This window comes from Acomys minous (assembly GCF_964271855.1).
Source record: "Acomys minous genome assembly, chromosome: 16".
In the NCBI taxonomy this organism is placed as follows: Eukaryota; Metazoa; Chordata; class Mammalia; order Rodentia; family Muridae; genus Acomys; species Acomys minous.
Genome location: NC_140498.1, coordinates 4,893,251 through 4,916,508, shown reverse-complemented (window position 1 = coordinate 4,916,508; position 23,258 = coordinate 4,893,251). Strand labels below are relative to the sequence as shown.

The following is a 23,258-nucleotide window of genomic DNA, read 5'->3' as shown; positions in this document are numbered from 1 at the left end:
AGCTCCCAGACACCACACATAACACACCACACATAACACACTACACATACCACACCACACACACACCACACCTCATCACACCACACCATACCTCATCACACCACACCATACCTCATCACACCACACCACACCTCATCACACCACACCACACCTCATCACACCACACCACACCTCATCACACCACACCACACCTCATCACACCACACCACACCTCATCACACCACACCACACATCACACCACACCACACCTCATCACACCACACCACACCTCATCACACCACACCACACCTCATCACACCACACCACACCTCATCACACCACACCACACATCACACCACACCACACCTCATCACACCACACCACACCTCATCACACCACACCATACCTCATCACACCACACCACACCTCATCACACCACACCACACCTCATCACACCACACCATACCTCATCACACCACACCATACCTCATCACACCACACCACACCTCATCACACCACACCACATACACCATACCACACCTCATCACACCACACCACATCACACCACACCACACCTCATCACACCACACCACATACACCACACCACACCTCATCACACCACACCACACCACATCACACCACACCACACCTCATCACACCACACCACATACACCATACCACACCACACCACACATCACACCACCCACAACACAATACATCACATCACATCACACTATATCACACATCATACCACACCACACACCCACAACACCACACATCACATCACATCACATCACACTATACACCACATACACCACACCACATCATACCATACCACACATCACTTCAGAAACCCCAAGAGTTTTAGAAGGTTTGCACCAGGAAACTAGGTGAGGCCAAAGAATATATCTTTGTCTAAATTATAGTCACACATGAAACACAGCTGGGATTGGTACTGTCTGTGTGAACCTGAGATCTCCCTATAACCAGTACTGCCAGCAACAGACAAGTGATCTTGACCAACTTCACACCTCCCTTTGGAGAAAGATAGGGAACACCATGGGTTTTCAAAGGGGAACACACTTCAGAATCACCAAGAGGATGTTCTTCTTTCTTTCTTTCTTTCTTTCTTTCTTTCTTTCTTTCTTTCTTTTTTCCTTTTTTTTTGGGGGGGGGAGATTCAAGACAGGGTTTCTCTGTGTAGCCTTGGCTGTCCTAGACTCATTTTGTAGACCAGGCTGGACTCAAACTCACAGAGATCCACCTGCCTCTGCCTCCCTGAGTTCTGGGATTACAGGTGTGCTCCATCACACTTGGCCCAAGAGGATTTCTTAACAAGGCCTGTGAGGCTCTAGGCTTAGACTCTAGGGTCGACTCTGTTTTGTCAAAGTGCCTGTTGAAGAAGCGCATGACTTATAATGAAGCATCAGTAGAAAAGAAAGCATCTTGAAGAGGAAGAGACCATGTTCCAGGCTGGAATCTGTCATAGCCAGAAGTCATCTCAATGCTACCATAATAACAGTCTCTCCAGGTTGGGGCCCTGACGCTCCCCAGGAGGGCTGTCCACACATCAGCTTTCGGCACTAGGGTGTGACATCTCTCCTAGGACTCTGCCCAGAGCAACCACAGTTTCCATTCGCTAAGCACCCACCCCAGAAGACAGACCAACTTCTTCCCTCTCTTTCCTTGTTACTAGGGAACACTGGAGGACCAGATCATCCAAGCCAACCCCCTGCTGGAGGCCTTTGGAAACGCCAAGACAGTGAGGAATGACAACTCCTCCAGATTTGTAAGACTCAGATTGAGTTTCAACTCCCCACCAAACTGTGCCCATCCCCTAACTCAAGATAGGAAAATTTGAGCATACTCTACCCTAACACGATTAGATCAATTGATTTAGGTGGAACTGGGAAGGTGTTAGCTTATTCCTGACAAAGGGAAGATGAAGTGGTCTGTCCTTAACCAGAAAACACAACCAGAAATCACAGGGACTCAGGATCCACAAGTAAGGAGAAATCGTTTATGCTAAATTGGCCTCTGTAGGTGGAAGCATGCGTTTTTCAAACTTCTCTGTGTGCATCCATATGCACGTCTGAGGAGGCTACAGCAGAATATTGTCTTCCTCGATCGCTTTCTCTCTTTTAGAAGCTTTCTACTTAGCCATTTAGCTTGTCTCAGTCCCACAGTGCTGGGTTATTAGCTAATTGGAGTCATGCCTAGTGCTTAGAAACACTGTTAAGTGCAAAAGTTGATTGTGTTAGCCACAGAAACCTTAGTATGACCTAAATTAGCCAACTTGACCTCCTCTAAGTCAGGAGGCTCTAGGAGGAGATGGCAACTAATGAAGGCAAGAAATGAGATTAGAAAGCTTGGTCTTGGCAATGCAGAAAGGTACATTCCATCCTCCAGAATTTCATTAAGATTAACTCAACTAAAGTGGCACTTACTTCCATGCTTGGAAATTAATGCATGTTCATTTCTCTATTTAACTTCCTTGGCCAGGAGATCAAGGGCTCAGAGTTCTCCCCACAGCCAGCACTGTCAGCAACAGACGAATGATCTTGACCAACTTCACTGGGAGCCCCACTGAAGGCTCCCAGTTGTGAAAGTGCATGAGCTCTCACACACTTCACTAGCTGGGTAACCTCAAGCTGGCATCCCATAATCTCCCTCTCCCCCAGAAAGACCAAATGGGTACTAATTAGAAGGATGATGCATCTCTTAGATACTGTGGCTATGAGCCCTTACTTTCCTTCCTTGGTTATAGTCCTTGAACTCAACTCACTGCCCCATGCACACTTGTCTTCCTGGGTACAGCTAAGCCTCACCCTTTGGTGGGGGATGCAGGTGTTTGGTGTGTGTGTGTGTGTGTGTGTGTGTGTGTGTGTGTGTGTGTGTGTGTGTATGTGTGTGTGTGTTATACACACCCAGCTCAGCTTGGTTATTCTGTTGAGCTTAAGTGGAAGCAATGTCTTTGGGAACTCTGCATTGGCACACCCAATGCATATGTACCTCTTATTCATTAGGCCACTTCACTTTGTCCTGATTTAGAGTCACAATCAAACCCATCTACTCCACCCTACAGACATTTGCACACTAAGGGTGGCTTTCACTGTCCTCCATTAAGCTACTGAAGACTGAAGACTTCTCTAACTTTTCATAGACTACTCATGAAACTGTTGAGGACTGAACACATTCCAGACTGTATAAGGAAACAGATCTGGCAAGACTTGCTCTCAAATTCACACACAGTATGGTAGAGGGCCAGTTAAGTGTACAATGTAAGAAAAGAATACATACATTGTGTGCACATACTATCATTGTAAATTATACATCGATATAATTGCATAACTATGTTATATAAATGACACACAAGTATTTTTATCTCAGATTTGGTATATAGTATCTTATACACATGTGTGTGTGTGTGTGTGTGTGAGAGAGAGAGAGAGAGAGAGAGAGAGAGAGAGAGAGAGAGAGAGAGAGAGAGAGAGAGAGAGAGAACACAGACTCTGTGCTGTTCATTTGGGAGTCAGGGAGACTGGCCTGGGGCTGAGCCTGGAAGATGGATTTGCCGTTAGGTAATATCACGAAAAACTGAGGTGAGAAATCTTAGAAGTGTCCTCCAGAGGCCGAACAGAAACCAGACAGACAGCTATGAATTCTAAGGTACTAGGAAGAGTGTGATAGCCCAGAGATGAGATCAAGGAGGCAACCAATACAGATGTGGTCCCAAGCAGAGAAGTCAGAAAGTGAGCCAGTGGGCCTTCCCCAGAGATGCAGAAACAGGATCAGCATCTGGGTAGATTTCTTATAGCCTTGGATGACCCAGTCTGGGTAAGCAAATGGGTGTCAGGCAAACAGGGAGGAAGGAAGCGTTTGTGTTTCTGGCATCACTCCCAGCCATACCCCTCTACCTACTTTCTACTCATTGGTGGTAGCATCTCTCCAGGAATCAGAGGCAGCATAAATAAAATAACTTGTCTGTCAATCTGCTGTTGGACAGGGGAAGTTCATTCGGATCCACTTTGGAGCCACAGGGAAGCTAGCATCAGCGGACATTGAAACCTGTGAGTCTATACAATGAATAAACATGAGGCTTAACTAAAGGTACCTCTTAGGAATCTGCAATCACACGGTTGTTGTTGTTGTTACTTTAGATCTCCTGGAAAAATCCAGAGTGACATTCCAGTTATCCAGTGAAAGAAGCTATCACATTTTTTACCAAATCATGTCAAACAAGAAGCCAGAACTAATTGGTAAGCTTCAGAGGTGCTGGTCTTAGCTTCCTGAACAGTTGTGGGGACAGTACCCAGGCTGAGTGCTGCCTGAGGGGTCAAAGGGTCTCCCTCCTTCACAGACTTGCTTCTGATTTCAACCAACCCCTTCGACTTCCCCTTCGTGAGCCAAGGAGAGGTCACGGTAGCGAGCATCGATGACAGCGAGGAACTGTTGGCAACTGATGTAAGCGTGTGATTTTACTTGTTTGCATAGAGCATGACTGGGTTAATGAGCTGAGAGGCATCTTACTGAGCTCATGGGAAAATGGGGAGCCAGAGACACTGGCTGATTAGACTTACAGATTTCCCCGACCCAACACTTTAAATACCTCATCCCAATAATTCCCAAGTACAGTCCAATACTTTGAAATGGGACTCCATAAAGTTCTACAAAGCAGGCTACCACTTCTGTTTTCTGCATTTTGATACAAATCTCTCTCTCTCTCTCTCTCTCTCTCTCTCTCTCTCTCTCTCTTTTTACATTTATGATGTTTGTTAAGATTAGTTGGACATTTTCTGATTGCAGAAAAGTACGAAGCAGAAAAAACAAAGACCCTCCACCCAGCAGTGTCCTCTTCCGTTTCCCTCCTATCTTCACCCTAGACTCGGGCCAGGCGCCTCCTCAGCACACCAGGCACACGTGTAACCTTTATCTTTGTGGGATTCTCTGCAGATCTAAATCATCGTAGTAGTAACAACCAAATGTGTTGAGCATGGACACACCACAGAGACAACTAACTTTACTTTCATCATTCACTTAAGTCTTAAAAGCATCTTTGACACGGGTACCACTATTCCTCTGTTTTATGGGTCGGAAATCTGACTCTTAGAATCTTAAAGGAAAATACAATGTCTGTCTGTAGATGTAAACATGTCTAACCCCAAGTATGCCCAGCTAGGAGTGGGGTTGAAGTCTCTGTTCTTGCTGGCTTCACCCTCACAGAAGCTTCAAAAGCTATGGAAATGAGTGTTGTCCTTCGTCAGGCCACCTCAATTACCCATCATCCTTACCTTTATTCTGTGGTGTTTCCAGGTAAAATTCATTGTCTAGAGCAAGTAGAAAAAATTTCACAATCAAATAAACCAAAGGTAATGGTTTCCTTAGTCTTCAGTTTGGGGTGCTTCAGCCCCAGAGAAAGGCTCTCCTGAGCCTGTCCTTCAGTGTCTGTGGCAAATTGGTTTCCTGGAAATCCTTGTACCTTGACACTCTGACACTCATGTGCTTTCTATAGAGTGCCACAGTCTCTGCACTTGTTCGCCTGTGTACTTTAAGCACTCTCTAGACTGCATTGCCTAAGACAGTGTGAATGGTAGACATCTGTGTTATATAGGCATGCATGTAGGTCATGCATGTGGCCAAAGGCGGCTGTGGATGTGACCCAACACAAAATCACAAACTTATCCTTAAAAGTATCAGGATATTGTGCCATTTAAAAAGATTATCTAGTTCTCAGGCATGAGCTTTGTAAATCTACAAAGCCACATCCAGCATCAACACACCTGGAAAATGGGAACGCCTGTATTATATGCTCAGTACAGTGAATTTGCCCTCAAATATTTTCGGTTGTTGGTGACTCAATCCACAGACAAGGGCCCATCACACCAAAGATGTCTACACCTTAGCTCTCCTACTGCTCCCCCTACTGGTGACATTTCTCTTGGGTGGCAGTTAACAGCCTAAGAGAAGAATGTCTTTGGGGGATTTTATCCCCCCAAGAAGTTCATCAAAAAGTAACACTTGTGTGAGCAAATGCTGTTTCATAATGACACACGACAAGGCTTCCGAGTCCCTTTTCTTCCTTCTAGAATGCCATTGACATCCTGGGCTTCAGCCCAGAGGAGAAAGTTGGGATCTACAAGCTGACGGGGGCCGTGATGCATTATGGGAACATGAAGTTCAAGCAGAAGCAGAGAGAGGAACAGGCAGAGCCAGATGGCACCGAAGGTAATTGCATCTGAGGAGGGGGCGGGATTTGGTTCCACATCTGTGTTCACGTGTGGCCCGAGCCTATGCTATGTGAGATAAACTTTGCTGTTCTTCCAAAATTATACACTCTGAATTTGAGTTGTGCGAGGCTTGTTGTTCATGTCCAAACAAGTCCACTCACTTATAGTGTCAAATAGGCATCTACTCTCATCATCAAAGTTTGCCTGATTTTTAAGGTGGACTTGAACGGAGGGCTAGTCCTATGTGAACATCACTTCCTCTCTATGCATACTAATATTAATGTCCCAGATACTGTCCTGATAATTTGGGTTTACAATGAGAAAACTGATAAAAAGAGACTCACGTTTTCTTCCTCCTATTACTCCTACCTTGACATCTATTGAACTTAATCCTGATGCAAAAAATGGTGACCAAATCTTCATGCTAACAGGAACTCACCGGCACCTACTAAAGCCGTCTGCTGGTGAACTCCCCTGTATAAACTGTGCTAGTGTTGATGAACTGACATACACCCTCCAATGCACTGCACATCATCTCTAGACGACTTTAGCATCTGCTACAACATAAACAGCGGTACTAAGGTGCCCAGCAAAGATGCAATTTTGTTGTTGTTATTTTGAGACAGGATCTCACTATGTAACCCTGGCTAGTGTAGAATTGTACTATGTAACCATATTGGCTTGATCAAGAGACATGTTGCTAGAAGGAGCCTGGGCTAACTGAAGAGGCCAGTGGCTTCTACTTTGTACAATACCCTGTCTCTTCTTTGTTAGTGGCTGACAAAGCCGGATACCTGATGGGACTGAATTCTGCGGAGATGCTGAAAGGCCTGTGCTGTCCAAGAGTGAAGGTTGGGAACGAGTACGTCACCAAGGGACAGAATGTCCAGCAGGTAACAAAATTTTTGGAATCCGGTTGACTTAGATGGGCTGCTAGTTTAGCCATGTCTGCAGCATTCTCCTAGTTACGTTTGGAAAGTTATGTGGAACTGACTTCTGCCCGAAAGGAGATATTATCCTTAGATCTCAGGGGCGACACAAAGATGCAAATGCAGGCATGCCACTAGGTGCTATGAGGGCCGGTCATAGGGAAATGAAGGCGGGGCAGCCTCTCTCTGACTTCTTCGGGGGCTCCACATGCTATTATCTCTCTCCAAGACTGTATCTTTGCTAGAACAGCATCTCCCACCACTCCTGCCTGAGATCTTCCTCGGACCTCTCATATTCACACCTCCATGTTTCCACTCTCAACCCGAGATTCAGACTAATATCTTTGGATCCCAATTCCAAATTCTGTCAAGAAACACTTACACATCCAGTTTGCGTCAAGGCTTCTCCGGGAGGCGTGTGCTGTAAGCATAGCTGTTAAGAAACTATGTTTTTAGTGGAATTGTTCTTACAGAAAGGAGACTGTCATGAGCTGGACAGCTATCTTAAGAAGTACTTAATAAGGTGCCGAACAATGTGAAATTGTCAACATTCAATTACTTTTGACAGTCATGATGTCTACTTTAAGCTTTGACTTCACGCAACCAACAAGTGTGGAATAATTATTTAATATGAATGTTAAATGGATGGTCCTGTCTCAAGGTGACCAATTCCGTGGGCGCCCTGGCCAAGGCCGTCTATGAGAAGATGTTCCTGTGGATGGTCACCCGCATCAACCAGCAGCTGGACACCAAGCAGCCCAGGCAGTACTTCATCGGCGTCTTGGACATCGCTGGCTTTGAGATCTTTGACGTGAGTTGTCTGGGCGAGTGACTGGCTTAGCTCTGTTGCCAAATTCACTCACGTGGATTTTATTTTTCAGACTTAAACTCTTTTCATATTTTCACCCAGTTCAACAGCCTGGAGCAGCTGTGCATCAACTTCACCAACGAGAAGCTGCAGCAGTTCTTCAACCACCACATGTTCGTGCTGGAGCAGGAGGAGTACAAGAAGGAAGGCATCGACTGGGAGTTCATCGACTTCGGGATGGACCTGGCCGCCTGCATCGAGCTCATTGAGAAGGTAGGGATGTTCCTTCTTTCCTCCATGGTTGTCACCCTTGCTTTGCTCATCTGCCTCTGCTCTGCTCATAAATGGGCATCCCGAACCCCTCTCTTCTTCAGATAGCTGAACCACCCTTTGCAGAGAGGGTAAGCTTAGAAAGAGGGAGACTCCAGAAACACTCAGAACTGTTCTCACACTTATGGAGGTGGGTGCCCAAGTGGTTAAAATACAAGACCACAAGCATATCAGTGGAATCCCAACATGCATTGTGGCATCTCTTACCTACTGACCTGTCCCAAAATTCAAAGAGGCGAGATGGGGACAGTGGTGTTCTTAGTGGGAAGTTACCATGGGAAAAAGGGGGTGGTGTTAAATGTTACAAAGGACTTCCATGCTGGGTGAGGTGGTGCATTCCTGTAACCCCAATATTTGGGGATCTGAAACAGGAGGATTATGAGGTTCTACCCAGCAAGACTCCATTCTTTGTATCTACATCTGTTCTGTTACTGCATCACACAAACCAGGAGCCTTGTCCCCTTAGCTCACATTCCGGCACTCTCGCCACCACAGGGGTGGCACCAATGGCTTTCTCTTTGCTTTCTCCAACCATGGAACCACTGGCCTGGCCTCTTAGCTATAAAGACACCACCTCTGCCATCCTCTTTCTAGCCCATGGGCATCTTCTCCATCCTGGAAGAGGAGTGCATGTTCCCCAAGGCGACAGACACCTCCTTCAAGAACAAGCTGTACGACCAGCACCTGGGAAAATCCAACAACTTCCAGAAGCCCAAGCCAGCCAAGGGCAAGGCTGAGGCCCACTTCTCCCTGGTGCACTATGCGGGCACCGTGGACTACAACATCGCCGGCTGGCTGGACAAGAACAAGGACCCTCTGAATGAGACCGTGGTGGGGCTGTACCAGAAGTCCTCCCTGAAGCTGTTGTCCTTCCTCTTCTCCAACTACGCAGGTGCAGAAGGAGGTGAGACCCTTTTCCCTCGGGGAAAGCTCTGTGCAATCATCCACACACCCTGAAGCGGCTCATAGAGCAGACAGCCCAACCTGAGCTTCAGGCTCTTGCCTCCATCTTTCTTCCTCCTCCCATCATTCCCCTTAAAACACTGAGCTCCATGAAGGTGAATCTGACCCTAAATAGACAAGGTAGTCAATATTCACTATTTAATGATTTTTTTTTAAATTAAGGTGTGATTGAAATACAATAAAATTAGTACTTAAAAGGTCCAATGGGATTTGGGGTGGGGTTTTTGTTTGTTTGGTTAGTTAGTTGTTTTTTTTTTTTCTTTGTTTTGTTTTGTTTTGTTTTTGTTTTTTAGTATGTTTGTAATTCTGGGCAGTCATCACCAGTATAAAATGTAAGAACATCTTATCATCCCTGTAATCCATAAGCGGACTCTCACCATTCCTGTCCCTAGAGCCTGGGAATCTCGGCTCTACCTTCTGTCACTCTGGGTTATTCTCTCGAGGCTGGTCAGGGTATCTGTGGCCTGACTTAGGGACAGCACCAAGACTTTAATATAAAGAACGATGCGGTCACGGATTTGGGCTTCTGCATGGCTGAGGCTGGCTGGACTTACGTTTGGCCTTTTGTGGAAATTACATAGAAGTGGAATCAGACACGATAGGGCCTTTCACTCAGGCCCTATCCAAGTTTGTGCATGCTGCAGCAAGGATTAATTCTTGATTCCGTCTGAGAGACAGTTATATCTCAGTGCACAGACAGCCTTCACTTTGCCTCTCCCTTCTCCAGTCTGTGGCTAACTGGGCTGTCTCCATTTTCTGGCTACTGCGAATAGGGTTTCGGTAAGTGTGCGTGTTCGGTTGTTTGCCATGTGCTTATCTGTTCTCAGCACCCTGAGTATACACCTAGGAAAACAAATGCAGGGTCATGTGATGTCTTAGTGCCTTGTCCAGTCGGTGGCATAGATATGTGGCAGCAATGCGTGCTTGTTTGAGACATAGTCTCATTTTGAAGCTCAAGCTATCCTATAATTCGATATGTAGCCCTGAATGCCCAAACTTGTAATGCCTCACATTCCCAAGTGCTGGGGTGCTTGAGTGTGCTGCCACAGCTGGTCTCTATGTCTGATGGCTTGGGAAACTGTAGTAGTTGCTCCTCAAGTAGTTACACAGCATATGGCACCAATTTCCAAAGTTTCTACTCCATTTTTTTCATTACCTGTATTAATACGTGTGACACATTAAATAACTGTCAAGATATAATTTAAAATAGTGACCACTTAAGTGCATACATTAATTAATTTATTTATTTGCTTTAAAATGCATGCAAGGTAGTAATTTGGTAGATAATTTCATGATTCTTAAGAGCTAATGTCTAGTTATACTTTGGGCAGGGAATTATAATCAACGATCACAATTTAAACTTAAACGATAAAGTGATTTTTTTTTTTTAGTTTGACCAGGATACCTTTAACTGTCTTGTAAGGTAGCCTCACTGAGGGACAATGTCAAGACATTATTAGAACAACTGACTGAATATAGAGCTGAGAAAAGGCTTTCTGGCCTCCCCTCCCTGACCCAAATATATGTTCCTGTTAGCTCCTAGGTACAGAGAGGGCTAAGTGACAGGAGTATGATGAAAAGAGAGAGGATATCCCCTCAAGCTGAACCATGATTAAGTTTCAGAGGCTAAATATGAAAGAGAGGCGTTCAGTAAAACTAGACCAAACATCACTGACGTCAAACTGAGACAAGAAATTAAGCTGTTTCTCCCAGAAAAAGAGAGGGAAAAAAAAGACTATAGAATAATCTTGAAAAAAACATAGTCTTGTTAATTTCAGTTTCTTCCTCACAAAGGCAGATTCCAGGTTACCAAGGCCTATTCCTATCATCCCAGTACTGGGGTAGTTGAGGCAGAAGGATTGCTGCAAGTTCAAAGCTAGCCTGGCCTACATGGCCAGACCCAGTCTCAAAAACCAAAACTAATGAATTAATAGTAAAAGCGGCAAACACCTGAGAGAGAGGGTCCCACCATGGAAAAGGTGTCTCCACCCATTTGATTAAATGTCAGATTTCCCCCAGGGGAAAGGACTGTCCCTCTGCACTCAGGTTGTGCATTACACTAAATGTCACCACATCCTGCCCCAGCTCATAAGCACAGTGATCAAGCCGAGTGTCCCCAAATCTGGGCGGCCTAGGTGTGTGCTGAGAACAGCCCAAGAGGCAGCCAACACTCCTGTTGGTGGCTCGGAGGACAGCTGTACAGAGCCTCTGTGTTGCACCTGACCCCAGCTCTGTGCATCCATCTGCAGGTGACTCCGCGGGAAGCAAGAAGGGCGGGAAGAAGAAAGGCTCCTCTTTCCAGACAGTGTCGGCTGTGTTCAGGGTATGTGGCTCACGTTCTGGTACCTTCTTCCCCCTTCGCTAGCTTCTCTGCCCGACGAAATGGTATGCGCTAAGAGACATGTGTTTGCTTTGATCTGTGTCCCAGGAAAATTTAAACAAATTGATGACCAATTTAAGGAGTACCCACCCTCACTTTGTGCGATGCCTGATTCCCAATGAGACCAAGACTCCTGGTGAGTAGCGCCCTGGGCTAGCAATTATTCGATGAGAACAGGACTCCCTGAAATGTCTGTAAAATCCTAAGGGTGGGCTGAAGAGAGGAGAGGAGACGCTGGCTCAGGACGCCGTTTAAAGTTCGAAACATGGGGCATAGCTGTGCACACTGCTAACCCCAGAGTCCCTGAGGCTGAGGCAAAAGGCTATGACTTTGATGTCAGCCTGGGCAGCATAGCAAGACTGTCTCAAAAATCCAAAAGGGGGACAAAACCAGTTTCAGCGTCTTAATACAAAGGCAGTAAAGAACTGTCCCTGGCCAGCTAGAGAGAGCATCTCCTCAGGGCTGGGAGCCAAGACCACATGATGTCAATTCAGAACTCTTAGTCTGTTTCAGTGAGAGGGACCTGGGAAGACTGATGGTCTTGCCTCAGGCCTGCCACTGCCTTGCAAAGTCTCCCACAGCATCCTGTCTGACCATAAGATTCTCCTGTGGAGTTTTAGAAAAGGCCTCTCTGTCGCGGCCCCAGTGGGTACACATCTTGGCCATCACCAAATGGTGGTCCCTAGGTTTTCTTCCAGGTGCAGAGGCTTGACCAGTTTATAATTCTGCCTTTCCCCCGTCATGTTCATGCAGTTATAGCCTTGACCTTGTCTGGTTGCTTCAGGCCACAGCAATAACACACCTCCAAGTGGCTCCTTTCCACATGCTAGGGGCTGTTTTAATCCTGTTACCCACTTCAACCCAGTCCTACACCTCAGAAGTAGAAGCTGCTAGTTTCCATATTTTGCAAATGAAGAAGTTGAGACATATTAGCTCTTAAGAAATTCCTTTCCCCAAAGTCCAGCGTTTGGACAAAAACCCTAGCGTCTAAGAAGGTAGGCTCTACTTGCCAAAAAGGAGTCCTTCTCCTTTGGTCTTGCAGAAAGGACTGGACTATGGCTCTTCCATTAACCTGTGCCTGAGGTGCCTATTGGACATATCAAAGCAGACCACTGCCCGCCAGTCTTTCAGTTCTGTCCATTCTGTTACAGAGTGCTCCTCTGAGCACTTCTCAGCCCTCCCTCCCCTCCCCTCACTTCCCTTCCCCCAGTTTCTTGGACTCCTATATAACGCAGCCATTTTGGCTACATGTCCTCTTGGTGTGTTGGTCTCTTGCTCTCTGGGTTCCTGGGCACTCTCCTCGCCCCCTCTCCTCTCCTCTTCCTCTCTCACTGCCCCCACCCCATGGCCCGGCTAAGTCGGCTGGCCATGGTCAGTCTGGACCATTGCAGATGCCTGAGTCTGTGCTTCTCCCACACATCTACGATAGGATCTTCTCTTCAACGCCCACCTGGGAGCATCCGGTCCTTATTTTCTCATTTTTTCAAGGCCTAGAAGGTCCCCTTTCACCCAGTTGGTAAATAGCACAGTCGGGATTTGAACCCAGTACGAATTGCATTCGTGTATTGAAATATAATGTGTCTCATTAATATACATAATCATAATGTTTTGTGTATATGTTAAAATTAAAAATCAGTGAATACTAAGAAGAAATGTAAAAAGTGAAAAATATAACAAAACCAATGCATGTTATAAAATCATGAAAAAATGAATACCAATATGTTATTAAAAATAAGTTCACTTATATATTTAAGTTTTTCTCTAATATCATCAAAAAGTAGAAATTTGCCAGTTTTCCAAAAACAGTAATTCATTTCTTGATAAAGCTGAAGGAGAAACTTTAACAGTAGCCTTGAATTTGAAGAGCCACTTAGATGGATTTTCTATTCAAAATATCAGTAAAATGAAGCCACTACCATCAAAAAGGAAAGGAACCAACTGGGAGGAGGACCAGACTAGAAGACACCTAAGGTTCCTTCACAACTTCTGGAATCCTGACAGATGGATTTCCTCCTCAGCCTCAGTCAGTCCCATCCAGCGGACCTTTGGGTAGTGGCGGCAGTGTTGTATGTTTGCACTGTCTGTGGCAACTAAGATGAGTCCTTGTTAATGAGTCTAAGTATGTAAGGTCATCACACAGAGATGGCAGTTATTGCACTGGAAGCGGCTACAGTTCTGGTTAAGCTGTGAAAGCTGTTATGATGATCCCTCTTCAGCAAGCAGGAAAAAAAAGCCTGTGGACACTTAGAGATGTCTATAAGATGAAGTCAAAGCCAGCAGTAGTTGTGTCCCCTCCCCAGCAGCTTAGAGAGCTGACGGTGAGAAGCCACCACAGCCACAGTGTCTCTCCTCTAACCCTCTGGCCAGGCTGGTTACCAAGAGTGGCCATGACATCTCTGACATAGGCCTCTCTTGAGGCAGATGCTGAGCAGATGGCTGCCAGCTCTCTACACTCAGCCTTCAGCCCCTACCACGGTTTCCTTCTTGATTTTGTTTCTGATCTGGCTTCGCAGGCTCTGCACATTAAACATGCTCACCCTTGAGCAGAGATAAGACTCTTCAGTTGTCTAATGAGAAGCCCCAGGGCCTTTCCACACACCCTGCCTTTCCTCAGAGGCCAGTTAAAACAGTAGGGCTTCTGTCAGGATAAATCTCTTATTCCTATGGCCATGGAGGTGCCGGAGTCTCCCAGGAAGACTGGGGCAATTTCCTCTGTGGGCCTTGCTATACAAGTCGCAGTCTCCCCCTGCCCCCACCCCCACCCCAGCCTTCCACTTAGTGCTGGTATCAACACACTCAAGTTGGTGTGTTCTGAAGAAGTTCCTGGTGTCTCAGATCATCAAAGTTAAGTAGCAAAAGCGAGCAACTGCCCCTCCCCCCATTCCCAGGTGTGATGGACCACTACTTAGTCATGCACCAACTGCGCTGCAATGGGGTCCTGGAGGGCATCCGGATCTGCAGGAAAGGGTTCCCCAGCCGGATCCTCTATGCTGACTTCAAGCAGCGGTAGGTTCACCTCTTCCATGTATCTATCTCCTTTGGGGACGGCTTTTGCACACATACTCCATCCTTGGCGGCAGCCTTGGGTGGCTGGTAAACTAGCACGCTTCTCGGGTGTTCTCGGGGGTTCTGTATAGTTCATTTTGCCGGAAGGATAACCTCTTGGGAAGGCCCTGAGTGACCTATCAGTATGGTCAGACCTAGCCTGGTTGTCACTTTAAAGAGGGAGGTGCTCTTGTACATCAGAGGATCCTAGCAGCATCACCAGCTTCTACTCAAGGATGCTGGTAGCAAGCAACACGCCATGTTCCTGTGCTATGACCATCAAAAGTGCCAGACATTGCCAGGTGTTCCCGAGGAGCCAAATATTCCAGTTGAAACCCACTGCTCTAGCTACCTCTTTCCTTCCAGAGGTCCAGACCCCTTGAGAGGTCTGAGGCCTCAAAGCCACAATTAAATTCAAAGCTCCTCCAGGTCAGATAAGGGCCATTTCCTCTGAAGGCAAATTTCCTGAAACGTGTGTCACCTTATCTTCCATCTCGCATGCTTCTCTCCCTCCACCACACACTAGAATCCACGTCTGGACTCCCCCTTTCTCCCAGTCTAGCAGAACAGTAATTCAGCTTCTTAAGGCTGAAGCAGAAGGTTCTAGAAGGCCCAAGACCTTCCTGAGAGGTCAAAGCCACTGCCTCCTCTCTTCAGGTACCGGATCCTTAATGCCAGTGCTATCCCAGAAGGGCAGTTTATCGACAGCAAGAACGCCTCCGAGAAGCTCCTGAACTCCATTGACGTAGACCGAGAGCAGTTCCGGTTCGGCCATACCAAGGTGAGAACAGGTGGCCTGCCCGGAAACTCCTGCAACCTTGGCAGCTTGTCTGCTGGCCAGAGGGAAGGGTCTTTCTTCTTCCGGTCAACTTGACCAGCCTTGTCTTGCAGCCCAGGTAGAGGAGTCCCCAGACTGTGGCTAAGGGCTCTGTCTCTGTGTGGGTTTTTAAGTGGTAAGAAGCTTATGTTAGAAAAAGGGGCAGCAAGCTGTAATCCTCTTCTGTAAAGGAAGAAGAGCATAGTGGGGATGACGCAGTGGGATTTGTGGGTAACCGTAGCTTCTACCTGCTTCAGCAAGAGGTCCTTACAGATAATCCACACCTGTTTGATTAAATACGTAGCATTTTCTACTATGTAGTAGTAGAAAAGCCACAATATTCCTTTTGGTCAAACCCTTTAATGGTTTTAACATCACTTTCTCATTCTTTTGAAGTGTAAAATGTCTTAACTGGATTATGATTACAGATCATCTTTAAATAAACCATTGTTACTATATTAAAATTATTTATACTATTTGCATCTAATAATCAAGGGAAATTTTCCAATAAATGCTACATTAGGAAAGAAAGAAAGAAAGAAAGAAAGAAAGAAAGAAAGAAAGAAAGAAAGAAAAAGGGGCAGCCAGCAGGGGAACCCTGGTGTTCTAGAGAGATGCAGGAGAGAGGCTCCCAAAGGGGAGGAAAGAGCCTCACAGTGCATAGAACACAGGACAGACGCCGCCAGGGTGAGCCATGACTTGCGAAGGATTACTAGAACCAAGGGAAGGGCCAGTGCACGGCCATCCAGACAAACTTCACTGACTCCTCACAGTAGCTAAGGTGGCAGCTGATAAGGAGCGGTGCTCAATTCATTGAGTTCTGGGGAGATCAGAAGACACGCAGGACCCAGGAGGGCAAGGCCACCTGGATATATGCGTCAGATGGGGACCACTGAACGCCGATGGTCGGTTCCCATGCCAGCCCGGCTCTGAAGCTCCCGAAGAAGAGGCCAGGCTCCCAGCTGATTCAGAGGATAGTCCTGCTTGGGGCATTGGGGCAATGGTCTGAGAGTGGGGCAGAGAGCCCAGGAGATGGGACGCAGATACCTTTGTGTTCCTCTCCTATTTTGGGCACATTTTTGTCCTGTGGTTACCTTCCGGGTTTGTCCTGATTGCCTCTACATGGGCTCTGCGGAACCAGCCCAGGGGGCTGATGGACCTGGAAGCTACTTCAGAGCACACTGTCCTACCAGGAGCCCAGGAGGTGCAAATACAGAGACCAAAGCCCCTGGAAAGGGAGACCCAGAAGCGCCTTCGGTGTCAGAACAGGGAAGAAATGGGCTCCGCCATGAGGCCCAATGAACACCTGCCGAGGACGAAGGCCGGCTTGTCTCTCTTTTAACGCAGGTGTTTTTCAAAGCTGGGCTCCTGGGGCTTCTGGAAGAGATGAGAGACGAGAAGCTGGTGACCCTGATGACACGCACGCAGGCCGTGTGCAGGGGCTACCTGATGAGGGTGGAGTTCAAGAAAATGATGGAGAGAAGGTAAGGCAGAGTCTCACCTCTCTCACCCACCCCGCCTACTCAGCAGCTGGTTATGACTCCCTGCCTTGGGTCTTTGCATACTCATCTACTCATTCATTCATTCATCTACTCATTCATTCATTCATCTACTCATTCATTCATCTACTCATTCATTCATTCATTCATCTACTCATTCATTCATTCATTCATTTATTCGTTCATTCATGCATGCATGCATTTGGCCAGCATTGACTGAGCAGCCATCCTGTACACGGGGGATATGACAATGAACCCTGCCTTCTAACAGTTCACAGAGGCATGCAGAGCAGACACAGGCAGACTGTCAGTACTTCAGACAAAGGCGTTGTTATAGTTAGGCGAAGGAGGGCCTGGCACAAGTAAACCTCTGGTCTGGCTAAGTACCGTGGGTAATTAATCCGAGTCCCGTGGTTGTACAGGGAGTCCATCTTCTGCATCCAGTACAACGTTCGCTCCTTCATGAACGTCAAGCACTGGCCCTGGATGAACCTGTTCTTCAAGATCAAGCCACTGCTGAAGAGTGCAGAGGCTGAGAAGGAGATGGCCACCATGAAGGAGGACTTCGAACGAGCCAAGGAAGAACTGGCTAGATCTGAGGCCCGCCGGAAAGAGCTGGAGGAGAAAATGGTCTCCCTGCTGCAGGAAAAAAATGACCTCCAGTTGCAAGTCCAGTCTGTAAGTTTCTGCTCGAGAGTACAAAATACAGATTCCCTGGACAGCGAAAGAGCAGGCGGTACCCATGAGCTGTCTATTTAAGAGGCAGTGGTGCCACCCAGTGGCCGTGTCGTGTATTGCAGTACTACCCAGTCAGTAGAAGCAGGACTGGCCTTGGCTTCCCCAGAAAACACGTCAGAGTGAATTTATGCTCTCTATGGTCTCTTCTGTCTTCCACAGCAGATTTTGACGTATTTTTTGGTATTGTATTGTTCATACCTACTCAGAAATCTAAGGCAGGGGGATTTCCATGAGTTCTGATGCCTAGGAAACAATATTAACAAAAAACAAAACAATACAAAAAGATCTGTCAAAAGTGCACGTCTTGGGGATGAAGAGATGGCTCAGTGGATAAGAACACGTGTCCTTGCAGAGGACCTGGGTTCAGTTCCCAGCCCCCACATGGTGGATGACAACCACCTGCGGCTCCAGTTCTAGGGGACTCAACCCTTTTCACCTCCACATGCACACACACACATGCAGGCAAAACACTCACTCGTGCACATAAAATATTTGTAAATCTTTAAATGCACATGTTTTTAAAGAATGTATCAGTAAAAATACATCATTAAAGTTAAATTACGTAACTGAAAACAGAAAGTAATTTTCCACACATGATTTTCAATAATAAGATTATCCTCTGAAAAGCGCTTTAGATAATTCATTTTTACCAAAGAAATGGGGGCAAATGGAGCCATGCCTGCAGGTCACAATGTTCTGGCCTGCATAACTGTCTCTTTTCCAAAACATTTGGGGTTTTTCTCTCAATAACCCTCAGAGATGTTGCATCTGCCCTGTGTACACTCGCCTCGGGGGTAGAGAGCTCTCCACAGGAGCACCACCTTCCAAGGCTCGGAGTCCTACAGGCGGCTGGGTTAACCTCCCAGGCCCCCCTCCTGGTAGCTGTGTGACTTCAGCCAGCTCGTTCTCCTCTTCCTACCTTTGTTCTCTCATCCAAAAATGTGTGGTCACGTGTGGATGGTTGTCAAGGAACCGGCATGCTTGACACACATCCAGTGCCCAGGGTGTGCTTGGGTGTAAGAGGCTCGGAGAGCACTGGCACGGATTCTTCCCACTCTCCTTCGACCCATTCCCCGTATGGTGAATCTAGTGTGTCAAATGTTCTACAACAGGAAGGTGGCCGCTGATTTAGCTTAAGGAAACCATAATTAGCCAATCTCGGTCCCATTCACAAAACTTGCTACAGTCTTCTGTGGCATGGACTGACTCAGTCACCTACTCCTGTGTGTTTTTGATCTCCGGTTCTTTGGCTGGAGGAAGTACAGGTAAAGGCACGTGGACAGCCCCCTTCTGTTGAAAGTTAACAGGTAGTACAGTTGTGAAAGCATCAATCTGCTCTGTATAGCATGGAGTACACGGATCATGTGGTTTTTGACTGGGGGAAGCCTGAAATACACAGGCACCTGCAGTCATCCAAAGTTAGAGGCTTTGGAGTTTGCCGTGAAGCTGCAACTCCATGAACACCTTCGTGTGAAATTACTTTGAGTGATTAGCTGTCAGGTGATGATGTCCTCGGTGTTTAAGAGCTCGTATAAGTGACATATGTGTAAATGCCCGTGTGCACGTTTAGCTGATCCACTCTGCAGCTCAGTTTGGGTGTAGGATTTTAGGCGGTCCGGCCTTTGCTCCCCAGGGTTTATAAAGTAACTGACCAGAGCTTACAGTGAGCTGGCTCTTTCAGGAAGCTGAAAATCTGATGGACGCTGAGGAGCGGTGCGAGGGCCTCATCAAAAGCAAGATCCAGCTGGAGGCGAAAGTCAAGGAGCTGACCGAGAGGCTGGAGGAGGAGGAGGAAGTGAATTCTGAACTGGTTGCCAAGAAGAGGAGCCTGGAGGACAAATGCTCTTCTCTCAAAAGAGACATCGACGACCTGGAGTTGACCCTCACTAAGGTTGAGAAGGAAAAGCACGCCACGGAGAACAAGGCGAGTGTACTGAAGGCTCCTCACAGGAACCCCGCCAATCCTCACTCACTGCCTAGAAGTGGGAGGCAGGAACCCGGACCAGGGGAAGCAACAAAAATGGCTGCAGAGTGAGGCAGGTGATGAAGGAGGCAGAAAACTGGATAACAGCAAGGGTTGGACAGAAGTGGGGTACTTTATTGGAGGGATGTAGGAAAGCCAGTTGGCATGACTTAGCCCAATCAAGAAGCTAGTGGCAGCCAGGTGGTGGTGGCACAAGCTTTTAATCCCAGCTTTTGGGAAGCAGAGGCAGGTGAATCTCTATGAGTTCAAGACCAGCCTGGTTTATTGAGTGAGTTCTAAGACAGCTAAGGCTACACAGAGAAACCCTGTCTTGAAAAAAAAATCAAGAAGAAGAAGAAGCAGCTAGAGAGACAGCTCACCAGTTAGGAGCACTGGCTACCCTTCCAAAGGTGGTTTACAACAGTTTGTAATTCCAGTCCAAACTGAACTCTGTGGGCATTGCACACACATGGATAGAAAGGTTCATACATGCAGGCAAAATACCCATACATGCAAAGCAAAAAATTTCCAGGAATAGTGTTAAATGCCTTTAATCCCATCACTCAGGAGGCAGACACAGCCAGATCATGGGAAGTTCAGGGCTAGCCTGGTCTATATGACAAGAGCCAGGAGATCCAGGGCTATATAAGAACCCCATATAAAAAGGGAGGAAGAAAAGAGGGAGGGAGGGAAGGAAGGAAGGAAGGAAGGAAGAAAGGAAAAATGAAAGAAAGATAGAAAGAAAAAGAGAGAGGGAGAGAGAAAAGGAGGGAGGGAAGAAGGGAGAGAGAGAGAGAGAGAGAGAGAGAGAGAGAGAGAGAAACAAAGAAACAAAGAAGGGAAGGAAGAAAAGATTCTACATACCCTATGAACCCACAATTCTGTTCTGGGTGTAGACCAAGCAAGTCTCCCACCAGGTCTTGGGAAAACACATATAAACATGCTTGCACACATGTGGGCACTTGCAGTAGCTTTTCTTGGGACAGAAATGGGAACCATGTTGTAGGATGTGGTGGAGTCCTGCAGAGAGCACAGCACACCACTGGGGCCAGCCATCAGGTAACAAAGATGGAGAGGAAGCAGCCCGTGCTCAGTGAGGAGAAGTGTAAGGAAATGAAATGAGCAGTGTAGCAACACTAAGCTTCACACCTCAGGCCTCTCCCTCCCCTTCCTGAACCCCGCCAGCCTGCCTGGAGAATGTTTGGGGGTGTCTATGAGTAAGCACACATTGATGCATTGCCCTTCGCACCTAGTGCATTTGCATTTTTTTGATAGTGTCCTTCCTGGTGAAACATAATGCACCCTGAACAGAATAGTCCTCACGGAAGAACATGAGACACCATGCTAGACCAGGGACGAAGACTCAAAAGGCTGGGCTGTAGTGCAGTTGGCGGAGTGTTGGCCTCGCTTTGAGTCTGATCCCCGAACTATGTGAATGGACTGAATATGGTGGCTCCTAACCTTACCTCGGCATACGGAAGGTAGAGGCAGGAAGGTTGGAAGTTCAGGACCATCCCTGGGTATATATCAAATATGATGTCACTTCAGGCCACATGAGAAACCGTTTCACAAAAACTTTCAAGGCTGGCTGGTACAGTGACACATGCTTTGTCTTGGCTACTCTGGAGACTAAAGCAGGAAGATCTCTTAAGCCCAGGAGGTTGGAGCCAGCCTGGGAACTATACAAAGACCTTTCTAAAAAATAAGATGGAACAAAATTAAAATAATAAACAAATTAGAGAGAGAGAGACAGAGAGAGAGAGAGAGAGAGAGAGAGAGAGAGAGAGAGAGAGAACTGAAAAGCTACTTGTCCCAGAATGCTATGGGGCTAGAGACACAGAGATGCAGCCATAGCTTTTGTTGCTGGGAGCTGCTGGATTAATTGTTTCAATATTAAACGGGTTGCCAACTTTCTCCTAGGTGAAGAATCTCTCTGAAGAAATGACAGCCCTTGAAGAAAACATTTCCAAGCTGACGAAAGAAAAGAAGTCTCTGCAGGAGGCCCATCAGCAGACACTGGATGACCTACAGGCTGAAGAAGATAAAGTTAATGGCCTCGTCAAGATCAACGTCAAGCTGGAACAGCAGACTGATGACGTGAGAACATGTGACTTCCGTGCTTTGCAAAGAAGGGCTGAGTAGGAAGGAATCCATCTAGAGAGCTCTGATTCTGGTGTCAGAGCCAGACTCCAGCTGTGCCCCAACCCCAAGCCCCACACACATCTGAGGTGACAAGCAGGTCATGTGACCTTGTGAGGCCTCGGTCCCCACCTACAAATTGGGGATATGTACAAAAAGCAAGACTTCAGAGGATGTCTAGGGAAAGTGTTCAACACATGACGTTCTCAGTAAAGTGTAAACTGCTGTTCTCATCAGCATCTACTGATAGGCAGCTCGGATTCAGAAACCTCCAATTGTCCTCTACAGTGTGTGAAACCTCATCTAGGCAAGGGCGTAACTCGGGGGTACAGCATGGGTGAGGTCCTGACTTCTACCTGCAACACCCCAAAAGCAGAAACAAAAACAAAAGACATCCATTTACTGCCAGGAAAATGAACAGGTTTTTTTTTTTCTTCCATGATAAATTACTGTTCAGGCCTAAGAACTGCATTTCACGGTAGCTCCTTTTACTCCCTGTTGTGGCTAGACCGTTTGTGGGTATCTAACAAGGCTAGGGTTGGTGCGTTCCCTGCTGCACCCTTCTTTTCCTGTGCCTGGTCCTACACACACACTTGAGTTCCTTGCCTGACTACCCTCAGGGCTGAGGGGTGCAGGTGGGGGAGGAGTGATGGGCCTCCCCAGTGCCTGTCCCACAGCCCTCACTGGTTTCTATGAAAGATAAGACCTGGGGCAGGCCAAATGGGAATATGATCTGAAAAGAGGTACCAGAGGGTCCCCAAGATTTCCACCCCCTAAGATATAGGACAGAGATGCAGAGTATGGGAGGCTGGTTTCCTTCATTCCGGGGCAGGTGGCCACAGGGCATAGGCATGACTGCGTTGGCTGCTGTGGATAAACCTGCTTCCTTAGCCTTGGACCACCATCTCCACCCCGTGTCTTCCTAGCTCGAGGGCAGCTTAGAGCAGGAGAAGAAGCTGCGGGCTGACTTGGAGAGAGTGAAAAGGAAGCTGGAAGGAGACCTGAAAATGTCCCAGGAATCCATCATGGACCTAGAGAGCGACAAGCAGCAAATAGAAGAGAGACTGAGGAAGTAGGCCCTGCGTGTGTGTTCTATCCCCCTGCGTGTGAGGCCGGAAGCCGCGCGCACGGCCTCCGGTAAACAGGCCCTGGTTCACACGCTGTCTCATCTGTTCCGTCTGCTTGCAGAAAGGAGTTTGAGATGAGCCAGTTACAAGCCAGGATCGACGACGAGCAAGTCCTCAGTCTGCAGCTGCAAAAGAAGATTAAAGAACTACAGGTGAGGGACTCAGGTCCCTCCCCAGTCACAGGGGCGCCCAGATTCCTCTTTCTCCCTCTTTTTTTTTCTTTTCTTTTCTTATTGTGCCATTATACGCTGCTTTTTCCCCCTTTTTCTTTCTCCTCCCTGCTTTAGCCGCACACCACCACAATGGGCCCCTTT

At 47.1% G+C, this 23,258-nt stretch overlaps 1 protein-coding gene across 1 annotated transcript in view; it reads left to right on the top strand.

Moving 5' to 3' along the window:
• MYH13 (myosin heavy chain 13) overlaps window positions 1-23,258 on the top strand; it is a 47,442-nt gene that overhangs the window by 5,062 nt on the left and 19,122 nt on the right. Inside the window, exons 6-24 of the mRNA XM_084764351.1 lie at window positions 1,676-1,768; window positions 3,986-4,049; window positions 4,140-4,238; window positions 4,340-4,443; window positions 6,066-6,204; window positions 6,981-7,099; window positions 7,797-7,946; window positions 8,046-8,216; window positions 8,868-9,177; window positions 11,486-11,559; window positions 11,665-11,752; window positions 14,505-14,622; window positions 15,319-15,442; window positions 16,826-16,962; window positions 17,400-17,655; window positions 19,397-19,639; window positions 21,599-21,775; window positions 22,744-22,889; window positions 23,006-23,096. Of these exons, the coding sequence (XP_084620477.1) occupies window positions 1,676-1,768; window positions 3,986-4,049; window positions 4,140-4,238; window positions 4,340-4,443; window positions 6,066-6,204; window positions 6,981-7,099; window positions 7,797-7,946; window positions 8,046-8,216; window positions 8,868-9,177; window positions 11,486-11,559; window positions 11,665-11,752; window positions 14,505-14,622; window positions 15,319-15,442; window positions 16,826-16,962; window positions 17,400-17,655; window positions 19,397-19,639; window positions 21,599-21,775; window positions 22,744-22,889; window positions 23,006-23,096 (2,703 nt within the window). The remainder of the gene's footprint in view (window positions 1-1,675; window positions 1,769-3,985; window positions 4,050-4,139; window positions 4,239-4,339; window positions 4,444-6,065; window positions 6,205-6,980; window positions 7,100-7,796; window positions 7,947-8,045; window positions 8,217-8,867; window positions 9,178-11,485; window positions 11,560-11,664; window positions 11,753-14,504; window positions 14,623-15,318; window positions 15,443-16,825; window positions 16,963-17,399; window positions 17,656-19,396; window positions 19,640-21,598; window positions 21,776-22,743; window positions 22,890-23,005; window positions 23,097-23,258) is intronic.